General features: G+C 38.3%; 1 protein-coding gene across 2 annotated transcripts in view; it reads left to right on the top strand.

Annotated features, from left to right (window-relative positions):
* The window catches only part of UGT8 (UDP glycosyltransferase 8), a 72,576-nt gene extending 64,059 nt beyond the window's left edge, over positions 1–8,517 (top strand). For both annotated transcript variants that reach the window (XM_072938343.1, XM_072938344.1), the window contains exons 6-7: positions 970–1,189; positions 5,876–8,517. In XM_072938343.1, the coding sequence (XP_072794444.1) occupies positions 970–1,189; positions 5,876–6,239 (584 nt within the window). In that variant the 3' untranslated portion in view covers positions 6,240–8,517. The remainder of the gene's footprint in view (positions 1–969; positions 1,190–5,875) is intronic.
* The last annotated feature ends 12,890 nt before the right edge of the window (positions 8,518–21,407 follow it).

Genomic DNA, 21,407 nt, shown 5'->3' with positions numbered 1-21,407 from the left:
AAGAAGCCACTTGTGGGTCAGGGTGAGAGACACTGAGTGACCAGCCCACTAGATGTCAGAGTGCGAGAGTCCTGGAGCCCCACCGAGACCCAGGGTCACACACACAGTTCCCGTTTCACTTGAAGTGCGTTTATTTGAAATATTTGTGTTTTTGCAAGCTGTAGTTCCTTCCTGGCCATGGAAATACCCTTCCTGAGTGCAGTGTTTCTTTGTCTTACACCTCTTGTGCAAGTCTTTCTGGTCACAAGGAGATCTGGACTTTTAAATACCTCATTAATTTTGAGAAATTATCTATTTTATCCCCATGACAATTGGATGCTATACGATGTCCCATCTCTTATAACTGATTTTTATAACTGTCTGTCCCCACTTACATGTATACCTAAAATGTAAAATTGGACCCTAAGATTGTGAAGCCCAGGTGTGACGTGACTTGAATGGTGTGAATGCTGAGTGCTATGTGTGTGTTCTCCTCGGATGAGCACGGAAACTCTTCACAGACATCTGGAATCCAGCCCCACATTTTACATATATTTTTTACATAGATAAATGCTTGAAGAACCAGAATGTGGGTGTCTGTGTTTAATAGAATGTGGTTGCACCCTGGTATTTTTTGTTGTTTCTTGCTTTCATTGACATCTTATTGATTACTGACCATTTGAATGCAGTGGACATTTTAAATACCAGTTGATACTTGTGTTTTGAGAGAAGGTTGTAATATACTTCTTAAAGCTGTAAATGTTCACTGCTTAAAAAAGGCTTTTAATTGATACATACAAATCAGATAATTATATATATAACAAGCATTGTAATTGATATAGAGCAGGAATCAGTGAAATTGTCCTTTAAAAATCCTATATCTGAAATGCATGTTTATTATAACGTCAACATCTAAGAAATTTCTGGAACATCTCTTCCTAGAGTAATATGCAATATTGTAAGTTGTTTTCTTCTTTAATGCTTCTTTAGGCCATTCAAATATTAAAGCCTTCCTGAGCCATGGTGGTTTGAATAGTATTTTTGAAACTATGTATCACGGTGTACCTGTAGTGGGAATCCCACTCTTCGGAGACCATTATGATACTATGACCCGGGTACAGGCAAAGGGCATGGGGATACTGCTGGAGTGGAAGACGGTGACTGAAGGAGAGCTGTACGAAGCACTAGTGCAAGTTATCAATAACCCCAGGTGAGGTTTCAACTCATATTAAAGCAGGTGAATCTGTCTACCACAGCATTTGTCAATAGCTGATTATTGCCAATAGGTTGTCAGTAAACCAATTGTAGAAATATCCTTTAGGTTCCTGTGTATAATGCCTTGTGCATGTTTCTGTCATTTGAAAAATTAAAAAAGCAATCATTTAGCCAGACTTTGAATGATATTCTACCAAGATTTACCAAAGGAAAGGAGGAAGCTACCATGGGGGCCCTACAGTGTGTCAAATTTTGTGTTTATCTCATTTTAATCCTCAGAAACTCTAGATCACCCTTTTCCTTTTTCATATTATGGAGATGAAGCATTTGAAGCTCAGAGTGCTTAAATAAGTTGCCCATGGTTGCACAGCTGTTGGAGTAGGAATTTGAGCCAGGACTGTCTGACTCCAAAGCCGGTGCTCTTTAACCACCTGGTGCTGGGTCTCCCTAGCACAGGGTGTCCCTGAAACTCAGGTGCATAACTAATTAGAATCTTTATTTTATTTTATGTCTTAAATTCTTGATGTGTCTTGAGTTAACACCATTCACAACTGAGCCTCAAAGGGTAGAGAGTTGGCCTGTGTAGTTTTACAACAAAGCAGCAGTTTTCCCATTTTTATGTGACATTTAATTGATCTTACATTTCAAATGATGTTAAGGTCTGGAAGAGTGTGAGCTTTTCCTGTTGAGGCACGGATATAATCCACTGGATTGAGAAACACTGCCAAGTCTAAGAAACAACCAACAATAAGAAAAATTCTTTCATGTAAAACGATGTAGTTTTTATACCAAAGGCTGGATGCGAGCACACTGCGGTTCATTATGCTGCCCTGGGTGGGCTCAGAGGCAGCCTTCATGAGTTGATGACCCCTTAAAGGATCCAGCATCTGGGTCACAACTCCTGGTGCCTGGGGCTGTGTGTCCTGTGATCTGAGGTGCCTGAGTTTGGGATCATTTCATCTGTGTTCCTTAGCTTTTCTTTTAAAAGTCTAGTGTTTTTCAAATCATGATGTTCATATGGAAAATGATGTATATCATACAGGCTTTCTTAGAAAGATTTGTAAAATGCCGCCCTCAAGAAGAGTTTGTAGGGGGTAGTGGCAGAGCTGCTGAGATCGGGTCTGTCATACAGAAAAAGCAAAAGGCTGGATTATCAACACGAAATGAGTCTGGCTGTGTTCTCTGAGGCATAAGAGGGGCCAAATCAGAGACCAGGCTACGGTCTTGGGTCACACTGCAATTAAACCTCAGCTCTGCAATCTTTAAGTGTATCTAAGTGCTTGATTTCAAAATAGTTTTTATTTTGTGCAGTGAATAAATTTATGTCCTTCCGCAAAGTATGCAGATGAGATAAATAAGAGACTTGCATATAACCCTTGAAAAGTTTAAATATTTAACTGAAGACTTTTGTACGTTCAGGGTAGAAAGATGTCTTAGTCACTATAAAAATGACAATAATCTGTGTAGGGTGTTCTTTGCTAAAAGTAATTATATGTAAACTGAAGTCATTTATCTTTATTTGTTTCAAATATATGACAATGTTCCACATTTAACATGCAGTAATTATTGAAAAGGCTGATTTGATTCATTAAAATTGTATCCAGGCTATTGTAGTGCAAACGAGTAACCAATATTGTTAAAAGATTATTACTTTTTTTTTTTAACTTATAACTTAAACCACATCTTCTTCCCTTACTTGTTGTTTGGATTTATCTAATAACAAGCTATTGCTTTTGTTCTTTAAAAGGAATTCTTTTGAATCTGGAGATTTTATTAAAGCAAGTTGTAGAGAAAGATAGGTAGTTAATTCTTACGAACTTAGCACATACCCAGCCTGTGCCTGTTAACTTTTAACAGGAGACATTTGGTCTTTTGTAAAATACAATGTGCAAGTCACGAAGTCCCTTACAAGATAATTTTGTTTTTTATTAAAGGGAGTTTTATCTAAGACATTGAAAGGAATAGTTTAGAAGTAGCCTAAGTGACCAGTTTAATCACACTGTTCTTTTCCCCCTACAATCTTCACATTCCTACTGGAAGAAATTTTGAATTGTAAAGTGAACTAGCTGAAAGGACAGTGCCACTTACCATTAAATTTAAGAACACTTCTCGCATGGACACTACCTCCTCCCCTTCAGACTGACTGGTCAGTGAAATCCCCGATATTCCTTCCCAGTTGATCCAATGGACTTGCTACTTCTGAAAGGAAGAGTCTTAGAAGACTGGGTTGATGAGTAAAGACCCAGCTTTGCAGGTCCACTCCCAGGTAAGGGTTTAAGGGTCTGACTGGCGAGTCCTCACTCTGTGCTCACGGAGGCTGAGGCAGGGGAGGACTGGTCCCGGATCAGTGTGCCTGTTGGAGTTTCATAGAAGGCACTGGATTTTTCAGCAGTGCCAGAAGTCAGAGGCCCCACAGAGGAATCCTTGTCATGTGCAATCTGTGTATCATCTCTAAAGAATGGGTCATTTTCTCAGTGACATTAGGGTGCCTGAGATTTTTTTTTATCCTCCTGCTTTGTTAATATAGAAAGTTGACTTTAATTTTCTAAGATACCATGTTTCATTTCTGTATTTTAAAGATGCCCTTGTACCCTGTGAGAATTTTCCCACAAAGCAGAGTACTCAGAAGTTTCTAATTTACCTTTTGCCATCAGTTAGAAATAATGATAGGTTACAGAGCAAGGTGAGGATGGCCTCTTAATAGCTGGGTGAGATTTTACACTTTTAACACCGCTGGGTTTATTGTAGAACAGTCATTTTGTTGTGAGGCTGTGCTGATAGAGAAAATGTACTTTTTCTTTTTAATTTCTTATGTAATTATTAAAAAATATAAGAAAACAATTTTAAGATAACAGTAGTTAACCAACATTTTCCAGTGTTCTGTAGTTTTCTTACGAACTTTTCAATTCATGGTAGACAATATGACTTAGCAGAAAGATCATGGACTCTGGGGGTCAGAACATTATGGCTGACATTTTAGCTGTGTCACTTAGCAAATGTATGACATGGTCCTAACCATTTCAGCTCTTTCCTAATCTGCAGTATGAGGCTAATAATATTCCTCTCTTTTTCTCAATCTACATGACTCTATAGAAAGAAAACTATAAGTAATAGCCTTGACTTGCTTTTTCTCTCAGTCCCAGCAAGACCCTACTGGTTTTTTTTTTCTTTTTTGTTTTGCTTCTCAAATTTGTTCTTTTCACATTTGTTAAAGTTTAATGGTTAGGGCTAGAGCTAAGTCATAACCTCAAGAAGGTTATCCAGTCAGTACATAAGTGTTTATATTCATCAATAATTATGAATAGCATATGCAGTTAACTCATAGCTTTTTCATTAGGCACTAATGGTCCCATAGTTCCAGCCTCACATTTCTAGCTGCTTTCTGGACCTCACCTTTCATTACATCCCCAAATATGATCATTTCCCCCAGCCTGCCCTGTGTTCTATGTTTCTGTATCCTGGCAGTGGCTACCAGGTGATCATCCAAGTTGGAAACATTGCAGTTATATCTGTTTTTTTTTTTCATTTCTTTGACATTTAATCCAGACTCTTACTGACTCCTTGCCAGCTTTTCCACTACACCACTTCCCCTGTCTGTTTAATCCCACTGCCATTTTGACAAAGGGAGGGCAGTTTCTTTTTGGCCATTAATGTGATCTTTTGAATGATCTTCCCAACATGTCTCTTCTTTTTTTTAATCCTCCCCAGAACTCTGGCTTAATAGCCAGTCTCTCTAATCTGTTGGTCCCTGGTTCTAAGAACCAGGCTACTTGTCATTCTGAGCACCCATGAACGAGGTTCACCTTCCAGTCTAACTTCCAACCAAACACCCCTGTCCTGCACACTCTTTCCAAGTGAATTTGTTTTGGGATACTCTCGCTCGCCCACCTCCTGGTGGAAATTAGTTCTACGTTTAAATAATGCAAACTCTAATCAGGGATCCATGCTCAGAAAGACTTTGGCCATGTGTCGAAGATTGGCACACAAATGTGCAGTTACGTATTTTAAATTAAAGTGGTGATATAATATTTTATCACTTTTTGTGATTTCCCCCTGCAGTTGATTTATTAATCATTTGAGAGAGTTTTCTTTATACAGACACACATATATATACATACATAAATAGCTACAGCCTATAATGTCACATAAGGTTCAGAGTGCTTGTCAACTCCTTTTTGTCTGTTTAATAAACATAATAATCTCACACTGTCACTTAATGTTATTTCAAGTCAGGACAAAATTAAATCTTGCTGCTAAAAGAAAAAGGTGTTGGGACAAAGTTCTGCCATTTTTCCTCCATCCCTCTCTTTTAGAATCTACTAAATTTACCCCTCTTCCTGACTGAGACTCATTGACTAATGGAGAGAGGGATTCCATGTGTATAAGAGGTATGGTATGGCGTAGGAGCGTGGGACTTGGAGTCAGGAAACCTTGAGCCTGAGTCTTGACTTTGTAATCCTGGTCAGGTGACTTTGTCTCTCTAATTTGCATTTTCCTCATCTGTTTAAAATTGATTTTGCTGTGCTAACGTAAGGTAATGTGTGGAAGGCACTTAACCCAGCACCTGGCACTTAACCAAGGATAGTTGTTTTTTTTTACCTTCCCCAATTTTAAATTTAGGGAGTCATGATCCTGAGCTTGTCTCGACGTGATCATTCTATGTCTTGCCTCCCCTCCGCAGCTACCGCCAGAGGGCTCGGAAGCTTTCAGAAATCCACAAGGATCAACCTGGTCACCCCGTCAATCGGACAGTCTATTGGATCGATTACATCCTCCGTCACAACGGAGCCCATCACCTACGGGCCGCCGTTCATAAAATCTCTTTCTGTCAGTATTTTTTACTGGATGTTGCCTTTGTGCTTCTGCTTGGTGCTGCCTTGTTTTACTTCCTCTTGTCCTGGGTGACAAAATTTATCTACAGAAAAATCAAAAGTTTGTGGTCGAGAAATAAGCATAGCACGGTTAATGGACATTACCATAATGGCATTCTCAATGGCAAGTACAAAAGAAACGGCCATATTAAACATGAAAAGAAGGTGAAATGAGCCAACAGCCTACACGATAGTAACAAATCTGTTCAGGCATTGAATTTTTATGGCTATAATTTAGTCTAACCACCACTAAAAGTAAAACATCAGTAAACAATTCTAACACCCCCTTATCTGATCTTACTAATGAAATTCTGTGGAATTAAGATGGCTGTAAAAAAGCACAAACCTAAAATGCAAAAAAATGTATTTTATTTGAATACTGATGCAGAGAGTGTTGGCACTGAACCTTGTAGAAGCCTTAATTATTTAAATCAATTAAGTGACTGTGTCAGACCTTAGTTTTAAATCTTGATATATGTATATCCCAGTAAGGAAGGGTTTCTTTTCTCTTAAAAAGACTCGTTTGTGTGTGTATGTGTGTGTGTGTTTCCTAATTCAGAGGATTTTAGCTGGCTGCTCGTTATATTTGTTGTAGGTACAACATGTTCACAAATGAAATAGAAAGTTAGGATCCAAATGTTTCTTTTCTAAATTTTAATATATATGGGAACTCAGAACACTACCGTGAAAGAACACTTTTCCCTCAAAAGTGAATGCAGAGGAAGAAAATGGAAAGATAAATGGCACCAGTTTTTATCCTTTTAGGGGGTTTTGTTTATTTGTTTCAGTTTTTGTTTTGTTTTGTTTTGTTCTTTTGTTCTTGTTTTCCTCTTCTTACAGACCATTGACACTTCTCGGGGAAAAACATGCACCTAAGTAAATATATGAATTGATTGTCACATTTTACTTTTGTTTCCCCCTCCTGCCAATAATTTGCCTCTGGGAGAATTTTTATAGTTTTTTTCTACTTCGTTTTAATGAATAGCATTATGTTAAGTATATAATTAAGACAAAGCAACAAAGCTCTGACTTTTGTTCAAAATCCTGAAGATTACTGCTTATGTGGCATTTTAAAACAGGGTCATTATTTGCATGTTTTTGTAACGGTTTGATGGCTTTTCTGTAACGTAATTTTTGAATGTTCAGGTGTGATAATCCCAAAGTTTTAAGTTTAAAACCACCTTCTTCATCCCATTTTGTCATCTGGGCCATGCAGTCTCTCTGACATAGGTGCCAACATTAGATTCTTTTCACCGGACCACTCGCAGTTCCCATATGGGCTCCTGCCTTGTCTGAGAGGTTTGGGGTCTGGTTAGCAGGTCAAGCTCAACCCAATAGAAAGAAGTGACGGAAGACTTGTACCACTTGTTTGGCAAATGCCTTCTTCCTTCCCTCCTCACTCCCTCCACTCCCACCTCGGCAGGCTCTTCGATCTGTTTGGTGACAGGGGACAGTGACAGTATTCGTGTGATAATAGGGGTTATCACAGACATCAGAGTATCAGGACCACCCGACCAAACCATTCCTTGTTGGCAACTATGAGTTTATCCCGTGTCATTCTGTTTACTTAGCATTTGCACTGCACGTGTTGAGTGTATGCTTTATTTATTTGTAGTTTGAAATCTTATGTCTGACCAGAGTAGAATAGAACATTTACCTAATGACATTCACTAACATGGGAAGAGTTGTGAAAATTCTAGAATGCTGTAAATCCTTGTCATACACTATGACATACAACTTCATCACACGCCCACCAGGAGCCGCTCTCCTGTACTTAGAAATAATGTCACAAGTAGTTTTCTAATGTACAATGCAGGCAAATATATTGCTCCCTGAATACTTGAAGAAATGGTATTACACATATAAGCCTATTAGTTATACCTTTTCACAATCTTATAATATTGCCATTAAAGGGGAAAAAAGACACAGGCAATGAATGGTGGGATGGTAACAGGACTTAGAGTGTATGAATGAGTTGATTTTGCTTTTTTGGAATTGGATGAAGTGGACAGTAGGCACTTAATTGGATGATTAAGCATAAGTTAATCTCCACTGTGATAAAAACTTAAACAATAAACATGATTTAAAAATAGAGAAATGTTGTTGGAATAAAATTTTTATTCAGATTTTATTTCACAATATTATGTATATTCATTATAAACATGTTTCTGAGACAGGTCTCCCAACTTTTATATGTGTATATGAGTGTGAAAACAGTGTGTTACATGTGAGAATGTTTTTTTTTATTATTATTAAACAGAAGGATTTACCTTACAAGTACATCAACATGAATCATAAAATTGTCCCAGAATTAAGAATGTTAAGTGTAGGTATTTACTGATCATTGTTGTTTTTTTCTAGTAAGCTTATTGTTAGCCAGTTTTGGTAAAGAGTGATTTTAAATTTTCCACACTTGGGCTAGATTCTCTAATAAAAGTAAAGTTTTCAAGAAGGTATTTATTCATTTATTTTTCAAAAAGATCCTCTACAAATATTTCTATAGCTGGTCATCATCATGTCAAGTGCAAATGAGAATTAAGACATCAATCCTTTTTGCCTCTGGAGCCATAACTTTTACTCTCCCTCCCCGTAGACACAGAGGCAGAATCTGGATATCCAGGATGGGAGGGGAGTAATACTTGGGTTCAAGCAACGGTTTATGGCTGAAGTTGAAGAAATCTAGAGATTCTCTCTTGCGGATGTAGACACATTGTATTCCAATTTCAGGACATTCGCCCCTCCCAAGTACAACATTGATCATTTTCTGGTAAAATCTCTGCTGATATTTATTTATTAACTTAGGTTTGGGGTTACTGTCCTTAAAGAATTGTCTCCAAACCTTACCCAGCCCCCTCCCCCTGCCCTCAGATTGTGATAAACAACCCCCCTCTCCAACTGAGCTGGACTCTCCCCCACTGGATCCTCAGAGGGCTCCGATTCGAAACAGCTATTCATGTGATCTGACACCTGCCCTGGCCCTCCTCTTTCCCTGCCGGGAGCCAGTAGTGGTGAGGCACCGCAGAGACAAGAGGTATTTTCCCATCCTGGTGTTTTCCCACCCATTACTGTCTCCGCCAAAACTGCAAGAATATTTGTGCTCAGATGACCCGATAGATGACCTGTCTCAGTGCGCAGCTTCCAGCTTTGCATTATAATTAGACACATTAGACGTTGCAGTTAGACACTGTGGGGCATAAAACTTGGCAATGAAGTCAACATGAAAGAAGTTCAGTTTGTTGTGAAGCATTTTGCAGACCATTGTACAGTAAGTACCTCTTCTGAAATACACAATTGTAGCGAACTGAAGAAAGAATATTTATCCACAAGAACTTAGGAACTGCCTTGAAGGGGTGGGAGCGGAAATTATTTGACTTTCAGTGATACCAGTCACGTCCCAGTCAACATGCTAAGTATCAGGGGAGTTTGCAGATGATAAGAGCAACCTCTCCTTCACAGAGCTTGTGATCTGGTGGGAGACAAGGACACATTGGTACTTAAAAGGCAAAGCGCTCTATGTATGATGTTTGTGCAGATGTATGTGCAGGGCACTCGGGGACACTCAGGAGGCAAGAATACATATCAGAGAGCCTTTGTGTGCACCACAGACCTCCACACTCACTCCTGGCTTGTGATGTAACACCCATGCCATCTGTTGCTTCATCAGGAATATTCTCAGGAATTCATTTTTTGAGTCGTATCTCAAACTCAAGCGCTGGTTGTTTGAGAGTCTAGACTTTGAAGGCTCACTCCAACATTTACTAATCTGTATCTTCTGAACTCCTTATTTGTATGACAACGATTACTCCATGAGCTTATCATAAATACATACACACACACGTGCCCACACACATACTCTGTGCCAGCCACTACACTAAATGTTTACAATAGTTTGTGTGTGTGTGTGTTTAAAACATTTAGCATAATGGCCAGCACAGAATGAGTCCTCAAATCTATGGTAATGGTTCTGGATATACTAAATAGACTAACTTCATATTTGTTGTGCTTTCAGTTTGTGGAAGTTCTTATTTAAGAAATACATTTTATTCATTCATTCACCAACCGTTGACCAAGCCTTCTGTTCAGCTGGTGGTATTTTAGGTGCCAGTGGTGCAGGGGCTATCACAGTTATGTCTTGTCTTCTCTCTTTATAGCTCAGCTATTCACCAAATCCCAAAATGCGAACTGAAATTGAATGACTCCACTTCGAAAAGATTTAAAAACGAGAGAACTGAAATAAAGTGACAAAACAACTTCAAGGGAAAATACAGTGGTCTGCTTTATTATTGAAAATATAATTAATTTATTTTTTCTTGTTTCTAAGTAATTCAGCTGGTTTGTAAATACAAAATCACATTAAGAGAATGCTTTTTTTTGCAGTTGGTATAATCAAAAACAAGTTGAAATAGAAAACTTAAATCTTATATGACAAAGTTTAAGAATAAATGAGTTCTATTAGTGAAATTCTCCAGAATATGCATTATCCTCCTTTCTTCTGAGATGGTAAAAATTTAAGCCAGCTTTTAAAGACATCATTTCATGCAAAAATGCTAGTGAAAATTTTGGCAGACAGCAAAACATTTTTCTAAAAAATTTTAGTTAGCAGTGCCTCAGAAATCCACACAATTAAGATATTCATATTGTCATTTTTCTACAAATTCTGCAAAATGTTACAATTTCCCAGTAACTTGGGTATTTGAGCTTCTGACTTGGGGCAGGGGGAGACTAGCTTGAGTGCTCTTAATTTTCAAAATATGGAAACCAAAAGGCACACAATAAGTATATAATTTGCACTCTTTACCTTTGGGTGAATAAGACATAATTTAAGAAATAATTCACATAATCCAGGAGATTTCTGATAATATGCCTAGTTTGATTAAACTGGCAGATTTATTCAACAAGCAATATATAATCCAAGTTCATACTGAAAAATCAGAACTACATGTAAAATTATACTGTGTTATTTACATAAAAGAATTACAGTGTAAATCTACTCAAAGTCTAACACCAACATTAAATATCTCAGGTGTTACAAAGCATTTTCATTTATTAAGTAATAGAACCTGAAGCCCTCACTGAATTTTGTACAATAAAAAATATTTTATTGCTATGTTAGTTTCTATCTACAATTAGTTTTTACTCTCAGTAACCCTATTTTGTGCAATAAGTGATCATTTCTTATTACTAAGGCAGAATTACCTTAAATTCAATATAATATCCACACTTTGAAAAGGAAATGTCCACTAAGCCATGAGTCAGTTCTAATATTATGATCAATTTTCCATCTAGGTCAAAAATAAGTAAAAGACAACATAACAAAAAAGTTTCTTATTGAGATCCTAGATACAAACATAATTTTGATATTGAAGGCTCTGTTACTCTTAGCACTGCGATAGAATGTCAAATAACTAAAATGTTACAAAGGAAGAATTTTCTATATTTATGCTAATTCTGCTTTAGATGCCCTCATGGAACTGTGGCTGAAGTTGATGCTATTCTTTACTTTTAGCAGAAAATGGTAACTTTGAGTATAAACATATCAGATAAATAGCATGTAACATTAAATTCCATGTTAACGATGATGTGTGATGTTGTGTTTCTGGGTGACGTCTATGCATTTTGTTCACACATCGAAGGAACTGGTAGAGACCAGGTGTCTAGAAAAGCCCAAGGCTGTGAAATCATACAAATCATCAATTCTGCTTCCAACTCTGACTCCCTCTGGATATAACAAGTTCAACTTATGAACGAGAAGGTGGTTCTAGGTACTTAAATATGCCAATGTAAACAACTGGCTCAAGCGTTGTCCAATAGAAAAAAAAAGCAAATACAAATTATATATGTGTGAGAAAAAAATACATAATGCTAATACTAACCTGTGTGTGTGCATGTGTGTAGTTAGCATCTAAGCTATACTAAACAATTTTTTAGAATTAAATTCTAAAAACTGAAACCAAAAATTCTTACTCTGCTTTTTTTTTTTTTTAAAGGAGTGACAGTATTACGGACTTAAAGTCTATTTCGAGAAACAAAAACCTCTTTGCCACTGAATCATGTTCAAAAGAACTAGAGACTTTTAGCATCGAAGTCAGACATACCTCAGTGACACTTCTTGCTACAATATTGTGAAATAGGATGAACTTACTGTAAAATAAAATCAAGCTACTACTCTGAGTATATTCTTCTTTCTGGAACTCCCATCTTCTTATTTATTCTAGAATAAAAACCAGTTTGAGATTTAGAAGTTTAAGCTAGATCCTAGCTACGAGTAACATCTCTTGCAATGAATTCAACTGACAGTTTCTCAATGTGGGGTCTCAAGAAGTGAGAGCGAGGAAGAAACTGACTCACGTACCTCTGGGTAGATTCACAGATCCAAGAGAATGGCTGAGTCAGCCTGGCCATTTGTGAAAGCACACGTAACTTCAGGATTGCGTGTGATTCCAGAGTTCATGTGACATATTGTACAACCTGCCTTCCTCCCTTACCTGCCTCCTCTCTTTTTTTTCCAAGCTTTTAGTTTCTTCTTCTGGGTTTTCTACTGTTCAGTGTTTTCTAAGTTGCCCTACCGTTTCCAGGATCATGGCGTATAGTTGTGCTTATGGGTTTAACAATGCCTTTGTTTCTTAAATGGAGTGTGGAAACACAACTGGAGGTTCAAGTATTCCAAATTACGGAATGCCAGATAGAGAAAATGTTCAACTGTGTTGAAAAATCTGTTGTCTGCACAAGCTGAATGCCACTCAGAATGGAAGGTCCATCGGAAACAGTAACGTGCAGATGGTGCTTCTCTGCAGGTTTGGAAGGAAACGCTACACTGGGCAGGGCGCCGCCTGGCCCTCTGGTTAGGGGACCCCGTGACCTGGTCAGGGGGCGTAGCTTAGTGATCTTTAAACTGTCATGCAGTGTATACCCTTTCTTAACTCCCACTTGGTCAATTAACATTTTTATACAACAAGTTTGTACAGAGACCTTATCTTTCTCCGGTAGGAGCCTGCCTATGTTCATTACTGGGGTTCCAAAAAGAATCTTCTGCACCAGACAGCACTGTATCTCTGGCTCTCTAACTCTCATTGATTTAGTGTCACCCGTGCCCCTGATATTAACAGAAGATGCTGGGAATGCAGCCAGCTGTCAGGCAGAGCCAGAGAAAGGCCCAGGCCTGACAGGTGGCAGGCAGGCAAACCCCTCTCTCAAGCCAGGTTGGCAGCGCACTCACCTTCCCCACAGCAGCAGACAGAGCAAAGCAAGGACACCCGGGGAAGGAGGCAGCTGTTTCAGATCAAAAACTACCTCAGAATGGCTCTCATGCTCTGGATGAATGGTTCCTCCAACCGTGCAATTTGTATTTTAAATAATAGCCCATCTTTTTTGTTGTTATTGTCTTTATTTTTTAAAATTTTTGTTGTTGTTGTTTTCACCAAAATGAAGGTGGGAAGCAATAAAATCAAGCAAACACCTTTAAAGGTCTTGAATATGGGACCCAGGGAAGTCAACGCAATTGGGCAAATGCAAGACTTTGGCAATATCCAGGCATCGACAGCCATGTGGGTCCTATCATGTCATGGATGTTTCAGTGATGCCGTTTTCAGCGTGAGCAGATGTGATCCCAGAGCACTGGAGGGACAGGGAGCATCAGCGTGTGTGTCTGTGTGTGTGTGGAGATGGAGAAATGCAAAACACCTGTCTGCTGGCTATTGTTCATTTTCTCAAGCAAGAGGGAAATGACAGCAATTTAATAATTTATTATCCTCTGATTCTAAAAGTAAACAGATTAAATCTAGCATTTGATTACATAGAATATTGTCTTATGGCCAACTGGGTTCTATTAACCCACCAGCTTCCGGTGTTAGCTCTAATATCTCTTCAAAAGAATAAAGATCTGGAAAAGTTTCCCTTTTACTTTTTTTCCACATTGGAATTTTCTCAGTTTATTGATCAAACCTTCCTTTTTTATAGCTGTCCATATTTCCTCCTGCTGTTCCTAACATCACTGGTTAAGAAACTACCCCTAGGTATTTATTATAAATGTGGAATTCCTTCCACAACAGAGTCTATAAAAACTAAATAGAAAAGAAGCAGATGAGGGAAATAGTACAATTTAAGAGGTGTTTTTAGATTCTGTACGATTTCATGTCACTTACATTGCTGTCACTTTTTATTCTATCTCACGGATTGTAGCCTTCCAGTTTTCCTTTCACCTCATCGCTTTATACTACTTGAGCTTTAAAGTTCCAGTCTTAAGGGTGTCATCCTAAAATCCTCGTAGCAAGTACAGAGGACGACGGATCACTGTGCCTTTCCTTAACCTCCCTTCTGGTTAGAGGTTAAGGAAACCCTCTATTCATGCAATTAAACTGAATGACTTGTTTTCCTATTTATCACTGCGTTCAGAATGGGATGCTCTGTCTGATAATTTCGAGGTTTTCTTATAATCTTTGCTTTTGGAGTCAGTTGTGAACTAAAAATTTTAAGCTGTGGATTGCTTAGTTTGGGGCTGTTATACAGAACTTTGTTCCAGGCTCCCTGTCCCCCGGCCTCACCAATGTTCCAGCCCCTGAAGCCCCTTACCAGTCAGTCCAAACGCTCTGGTAAGTTCAGGGTAGGAGAACGTCTTGTTGTCGTCAGCATCAAATAGCTCCAGTTGCTCTTGTTCTGGTGTCTCTTCTCCTAGGAGGCTCTCTATCTCACTGTAAGTCAAATAGCCGTTGGCATCGTGGTCAGCACCATAGAAAAAGATTTGAAGATCTGTGGAAATGAAAGACTTTGCATGTTTCAACTCAGATTTTTGGTGTCAACCCAAACATCGACCACCCTCCAAAACAGCACTTTGTCCCTATCGGCTTAGGGTCTCTGTCCCTCAGACACAGCAAGGTCATTTTGCTGCACATCTCTTTAACAAGTCAGTTGATTTTTACCTTTCTTTTAACACCAGCTTATCATGTCTCTTCATTCTACTCTGAATTATCTGATCATTTCCTATACTTGTTATCCTGTTATCTGTGTTCTCATGGTGTTTTATAAGTAAACCATAAACTCAGTGTTTTTATTGTTTTCTATTTGCCTCACTGATTAATATAAGCCTTTTAATGGAATATTCGTCTTTATGTATACTACAGTCTTCAATATATTTATGGATCTTTATTCTCTACGAAAAACATCCATCTGACTAAATTCTAATGATCTTTCTATCCCAAATCCTTTACTTATTTGCTTGTATTCACATCCTACCTCCTATTTTTCTAACATTTCTTCATGCTACATCAAAAGTAGCCCCCTCTTTTTGCTATCAATTCTGAACATACGGACATCTCTTCTGCTAAGCTGGATGTCATCTACAACATTTATTTTAATTTACACATAATCAAATGTTGTTCCTCCATTTATAACGCCACTAAATAACATCCCTTTGTCAGTATTCTTATTATCCTCTCCATCTCACTGCTCTAAGTACTGCCTTTATTAAAGCACAATCAAACATTGTTTTCTGTGTTTCTAAAGTGCCAGGCACGGTATGTGACACTGCGAATACAAGGGTGAAGAAGGCATAGACCCTGACTTCAAGGAGACAAAATCAGCAATTAAGACGTTTCAGCAAACAGTGGAATATTTGTTGTGATGTAGGTGCAGACAATGTGCCATTAAGGCATAGAGGAGAACAAGGGAGCGTTCCACTCGGGGCTTGGTTTGGTTGAATTATAAAGAATGGATAGAAATGCACCAGGCAGAGAAGTGGTTAGAGGTGATTTTTGGAGGGCATGATCCTACAGTCAAAGGCATTAACTTGTGGAGGAGTGGAGCACATTAAGAAACTGCCAGTAGCTTGTTCTGACAAGAGTGTATGTGGTGAAGAGATGACCACCATACTAAGGAAAAATATTTTCTGACAACAGTCTTCCCTTTGGCTCTTCAGTTGATCACCGCCAAACAGTCCGCTCCTCATTAGCTGTGCAGTGTCTCTCCTGGGACGCCCGTGTCCGGACCCCAGTGCCGAATACCTGGCCCTACAGAACAGCTGTCACCACTGTTGGTGTCAAGTTTCCTGTATTACAGAGCGTTTGATGTAACGTAAAGGCCCTTCTATCCTGCTAAACTGTAGAAAAAGACCAAACTATAGCACCCTTAAGTTTACTTTTGCTTGGCTTAGGAAATCTGCAAAGTAGTGTGATAGTTGTGACAACTTCTTCTTTGCTAGTTTGAAGGAAAAGAAATGAACATTTTTTCGTCTTAAAATATGAAAGAGTATGTTCAGGTAATGAAAGGATTTAGCAAAAGCAATAATTTATAAATTAGTTTTTACTTAACATGATAAAGAGAAACAGATGCCGTGGAATAGGGACTGAGAGAGTACTCAAGAGTGACAGGGACGGAGCGAGCTTGATGACTATCCAGGCAGTCGTGGGTTAAACGCACGTGCAGAGATTACAACATGACGTTGTCCATGAGAAAAAGAGAAATCACTATGGCAACAACAATACTATACAAGAAATATAAGAACTGAATGTTCTATATTACAATGTTTAGGGACTTTAAACCTCGCCATGCGTATTATCCAGTTAGCGCTCGTTTTCTTCCTACAGTTCGGGCTCTGTTTTAGCAGTTATTAGTGTTTTTACTCATCTCCATTTCACAAAAGCTTGTATTCCAAACACCGAACCCGGGTCCCAGCATCAGGTCAGCTGTGACTGCTAAAGCTTCCCCAGAGCATGGCAGGGACGGCTGGGCAAACCCATCCTCAGGGCGGCTGAAGGACCCACGTGTGGGAAATGAAGCGACTGTGACATCTGACCATTAATTCAATAGTGAGCTCTCTTCTCGGATACAATGACTTCCCTGCCAGTGGGTGAATCGAGTTAGGCTATAAAGTTCAGAAAGTTTTCAGGAAAATTCCAGGAAGCGTCTACATGGATCTTTTAACACTTTAAAAAATTTCATTTATTCATTTCTTTATTTTTAAAGGTTTTTTTATTGAAGTATAGTCAGTTTATAATGTTGTGTCTTCTAACACTTTACTCAGGTTTGATTAGCTTGTGTGACCTCGATGGGCCTGTTGTATCCCTGCAGCTGCCAATAAGTGACACTCCTCCTCAGGGAGGAAGGGAAACTAAACTTTTTTTTTCTTGTTCCTGACTTAATTTTGGAGAAAGTGAGAAAAAAATAAAAAAGGCTAGGGATGCAAGCAGCTTTGAGTATTTTTTTTTCCCATAGAGGCTGAGAATGGTAGAATCATCTAATAGATTCAAAATTCCAAGTATAGCTATTGATATTTTGAATTATGTTTGGTTCCATATTAAGTCCAAAGATGCATTTATATGAAGGTTAAAAAAACAGGATTTAGCTGTCTGATAAGCTGCCAAACCTGGGCATTTAAGATAACAGAGCTGGCTGAACAGCAGTAGCTGGGCTGGGAAAGCTGAGACTGGCATCATACCTGTGCAATGAAAAGTGATTTAAATGTCAGCTCCAAGGGAATCTCAGCCACATCCTCCACTGCTCCTGCCACTAAAAGTTTTGTTCAAGCGCTTTCGACCAGGAGGGAATCCAAAGTTCCTTCTCTCCAAATCATACCCACCATTTTCTTCTGAAAGTAAAGTAAAAAATGCAAACTACGATATGCAAATAATCATTGATGTTCAACAAACCAAAGGTATCACTGACTTGATTTCACACTCACTTTGGAGAACGTGAGTGAAATCATTCCTAGCGGACGTTCTATTTGGGGTCACTACTTCAAGCTTAGGTTGACAGCTGCTTGGCCAAGATTTATGGATGGTTACACTTGAATATAAGTTTGTATTTAAGGAGGTTGGATTAGTGGCCTTTAAGGTTTTTCCAAATGGTGAATGGGCCATCGGACAAATTAGTATAATATTTGCTTGGTGTTGTCAAAGCCACTGACCTCTTCTTCTTTTCCTCTGCAGTTATCACCTCGAGCCAAATCTGAGCTCTTTGTCACGGGGACACTCCATTTCTGAAATGTTCTACTGTAGGATCTCACTCTCCGACTTAGCCTCCTGTTACCCCAGTACCCAGTTCTACTGCACTTCATTGGCATCCAGGTTTCATAACTGTTCCATTTTTTCTCTATCTAAAAGGTTCTTTTTGTAAGTTGTTTTGTTTCGTTTTGTTTTTTGAAAGTAAGCCTGGACCTTTGATCCTTGACTTAAACATTCTGTTGTCTAGACTGACAAACTCTTGCTTTACATTTCTGCTGCATCTGTCCAATGTCCAATCCTGGGTCAACCCAACCACCTGTGTTCTCCATGCCTAGACCCAGATTGGTAGGCAATGCTGTCAAAAATCAAACAGCCACGTGGGTTGATGATACTAAAAAATCCAGCTCTTCATTTTAGCTGGCCTATCAGGATACCTCTTTATCATTTGATTTGTTTCGTTTCAGCTCTCTTATTCTCCATAACCATTTCAACTTTCATCATTTTCCCCTCGGGTCTTTTAACTTGTCATTTGACCCCCATTGGGTCCATCAGATGAGCCTGCTTTTACTCTACTGAAAAAAATAATGCGCAGAAGCAAGTGTTCCTTCACATCCTGTCATTTCTCCTAACTTATTTGTATCCATACCTACCTTTCCTTCCTTTCTGCAGTTTCAGTGAAAAAAATAACAATCTGACAAAACAAACAATAAGCAAAATTTGCACACATTCCCTCTTAGTGCCTAAATTAAATTATCTAGACTTCACTTTGGAATTCTTCATTCTTGTCACGTCCTCAAAATATGCAAATGGGAATATATAGGAGGCGTTTGAATATACAAATCTGTAACTCAGGAATGAAAGCTTGGCCGGAGAAACACATTCAAGATTTAGCCACAAATAAAGACTGAATTAAATGGTGGCAGAAGGAAAGTGCTTGGCATGTAGAACACAGTATCAGTTGTTTCTTGTCTCTGTTCTCATCTCTTCCTCTTCCTCATGTCCTCTCTTGATTATGACATTCACATCAATAAATCACACAAGCCACGAACCCTGCAATTATTTTAGATGCCTTCTTTACTCACCACCTCCACCCATTCTTGCTAATTCTACCTTCCTGGTGTCTGTTGAGTCTCTGCCCTTTCATCCCTGCCTTAGTTCAGAGGGTTATCTCTTAGCTTGACTTACTGCCGCTCCTCCCTAATTTTTCTTCCTGCTTCCAGATTTCCTTTTTAACAAGCTATTGTCCTTCTACTTAAGGAATAATCTGCCTAAATATGCACATTTGATCATGTTACTTCTTATTGCTCAAAAGTCTTTAATTAAATAGATCCCTGTTCATAATAAGATAAAACCTAGATTGGCATACTAACCCTTTCATTATGTGGTGCTTGGCACGATCCCCAAACGTATTTCTTGCCACTTACTGCACCAACTCACCAGACAAATGGAACTACTTGCAATCTGTCATGTGTATTCTGTCCTCTCTAATACATATCAGCTTTAGTATTTCTTTCATCTCTTCTCAACTCTGTCCTCACCCTTCCCTGGGCTCTTTCCTCTTCAACTATCAGCTCAGATGCTACCTTTTAAGTCAAGACGTCTTAGTCTGAGTGTTGTCTTTCTGCCCCAAATTTCTCTTATGGTTTTCTGTGCTCATGGTTGCTCACTGTAATTATTCATATATCAGTTTCTCCACTGTAGACATTGCATTAGAAATACACTTTTTATATCTGTATTCCAAGCACTTAGCACAGACCTGAGACCCAGGAAACACACTTAAGTGTTTGTTGAATGAATGAAAGAGCATTCTCATTCTTTTTTGCCCTACTGTTTCCATATCAGCACATGTTTGTATCTGGGATGAGAATTCGGGGTGGGAATAGGGCTAAATTTACGTATGATGAGACAAAATATATTTAACTGTTATCTTTTGACCACTTTGTCTCAAGTAAGACCCCCTTTCTAGCATTCTCCTACCATTAAGCACATGTTTATTTTCTTCTCTCCCCTACTGAGCTTTGAGTCATTCATGGCAAGAGTCACATCTGTCTTGTTCATTGATGTATAGTCAGTGTCCAGCACAGAATAAGTTCACAAATAATCAATTAATTCCCTTTGGGGGAAGTCTAGGGGAAGACTGGGAGAGGCTCTGTTTTCTTCTTGAGTCCACATTATTTTGACCCTTTAAAGATGACCTTGCGGGGAAAGTAATAACTTGGTGGTAGAGCATATGGTTAGCATGCACAAGGCTCTGGGTTCAATCCCCAGTACTTCCATTAAAAAAAATAGTAACAAAGATAGCCTAATTTTTGACACTATCTGTGTAGTATTGCCTTTCTTCCTTGTTGTCCTGCTTAAGTTAGAGATGTTACAAAGTAAGGCATTCCATGTTTATTGGAAAATATGAATTCAATATGCCAAGTTTACCATGATTTTATACACTGTATATATAATTATATGCTATAATCTTTGGCATATCAGTTACATCTCAATAAAAATATTATTTAAAAATACAAATAAATGCAAATATATTATTTTAACCCTAGTAGAAAACTTAAAATGAAATAATAACAAAAGGCAGGCAACCTGGTCATTTTCTTAAGTTCTTTAATTACCATTTCCCTCATGTTGGAAGGCTTCCTATCTTTTTATAAATCAATATTAACAGATTACTCATGAATATCCAGATAATACACAAGTCATCAAAAGTTTTAATAAGTGGACAAATTTCACTCACAGTCTTAGCGTGGCTACGTTTATCCCTCTAAAACTTGGGTACCAATTATTTAAGTGCATATAATGTTTGCTTTCATTTTACAGAATAAACTATAACATAGCCCTGCAGACAAAATGAAGAAATTATACTTTTTGGTCATCCCTAGCCCTAGAGTTATTTTAGGGTTAAACATATAAAAATATATTGAATGTTTGGGCAAAAGAATAAGTATACATACATATAATTAAAATCTTGATACTTAATATTTACAGGATAGATATTACTAAAAATGAGACAGGTGGTTTGGAGACAAACTACCTCTTACCTGCTGAGTCTTTTCTGGACGATATGCACGGACACTAGCTTTATGTCAGATTGTGAAACTTACCTGTAAGATTCTTTATGAATGAAATGATTATCTTGGGCTTCTCTTCTAATATTCCAGAATCTACCACATCTTTAGGATCTTGTGATGCTGGCTCTGGAACAGCTTTTTTAAAGAGAGCAGAACAGTCAGTGATCCTGTGATGTGAGAAAATGAATAGCCACATACTTGGTGAATATCGAGGCAAACAAAATGTGGGTCTAAATTATCACTCTAAGTCTGTAATCACCTCACTAAGTGATCTGGAACACAATGTTTCATTCCATGCTGTTTTCAGTTACAAACACAGTAAAATGCCTACATGTTCT

Source organism: Vicugna pacos, chromosome 2 (genome assembly GCF_048564905.1).
Source record: "Vicugna pacos chromosome 2, VicPac4, whole genome shotgun sequence".
NCBI lineage: Eukaryota > Metazoa > Chordata > Mammalia > Artiodactyla > Camelidae > Vicugna > Vicugna pacos.
This window is presented reverse-complemented; position numbering and strand designations above follow the sequence as displayed.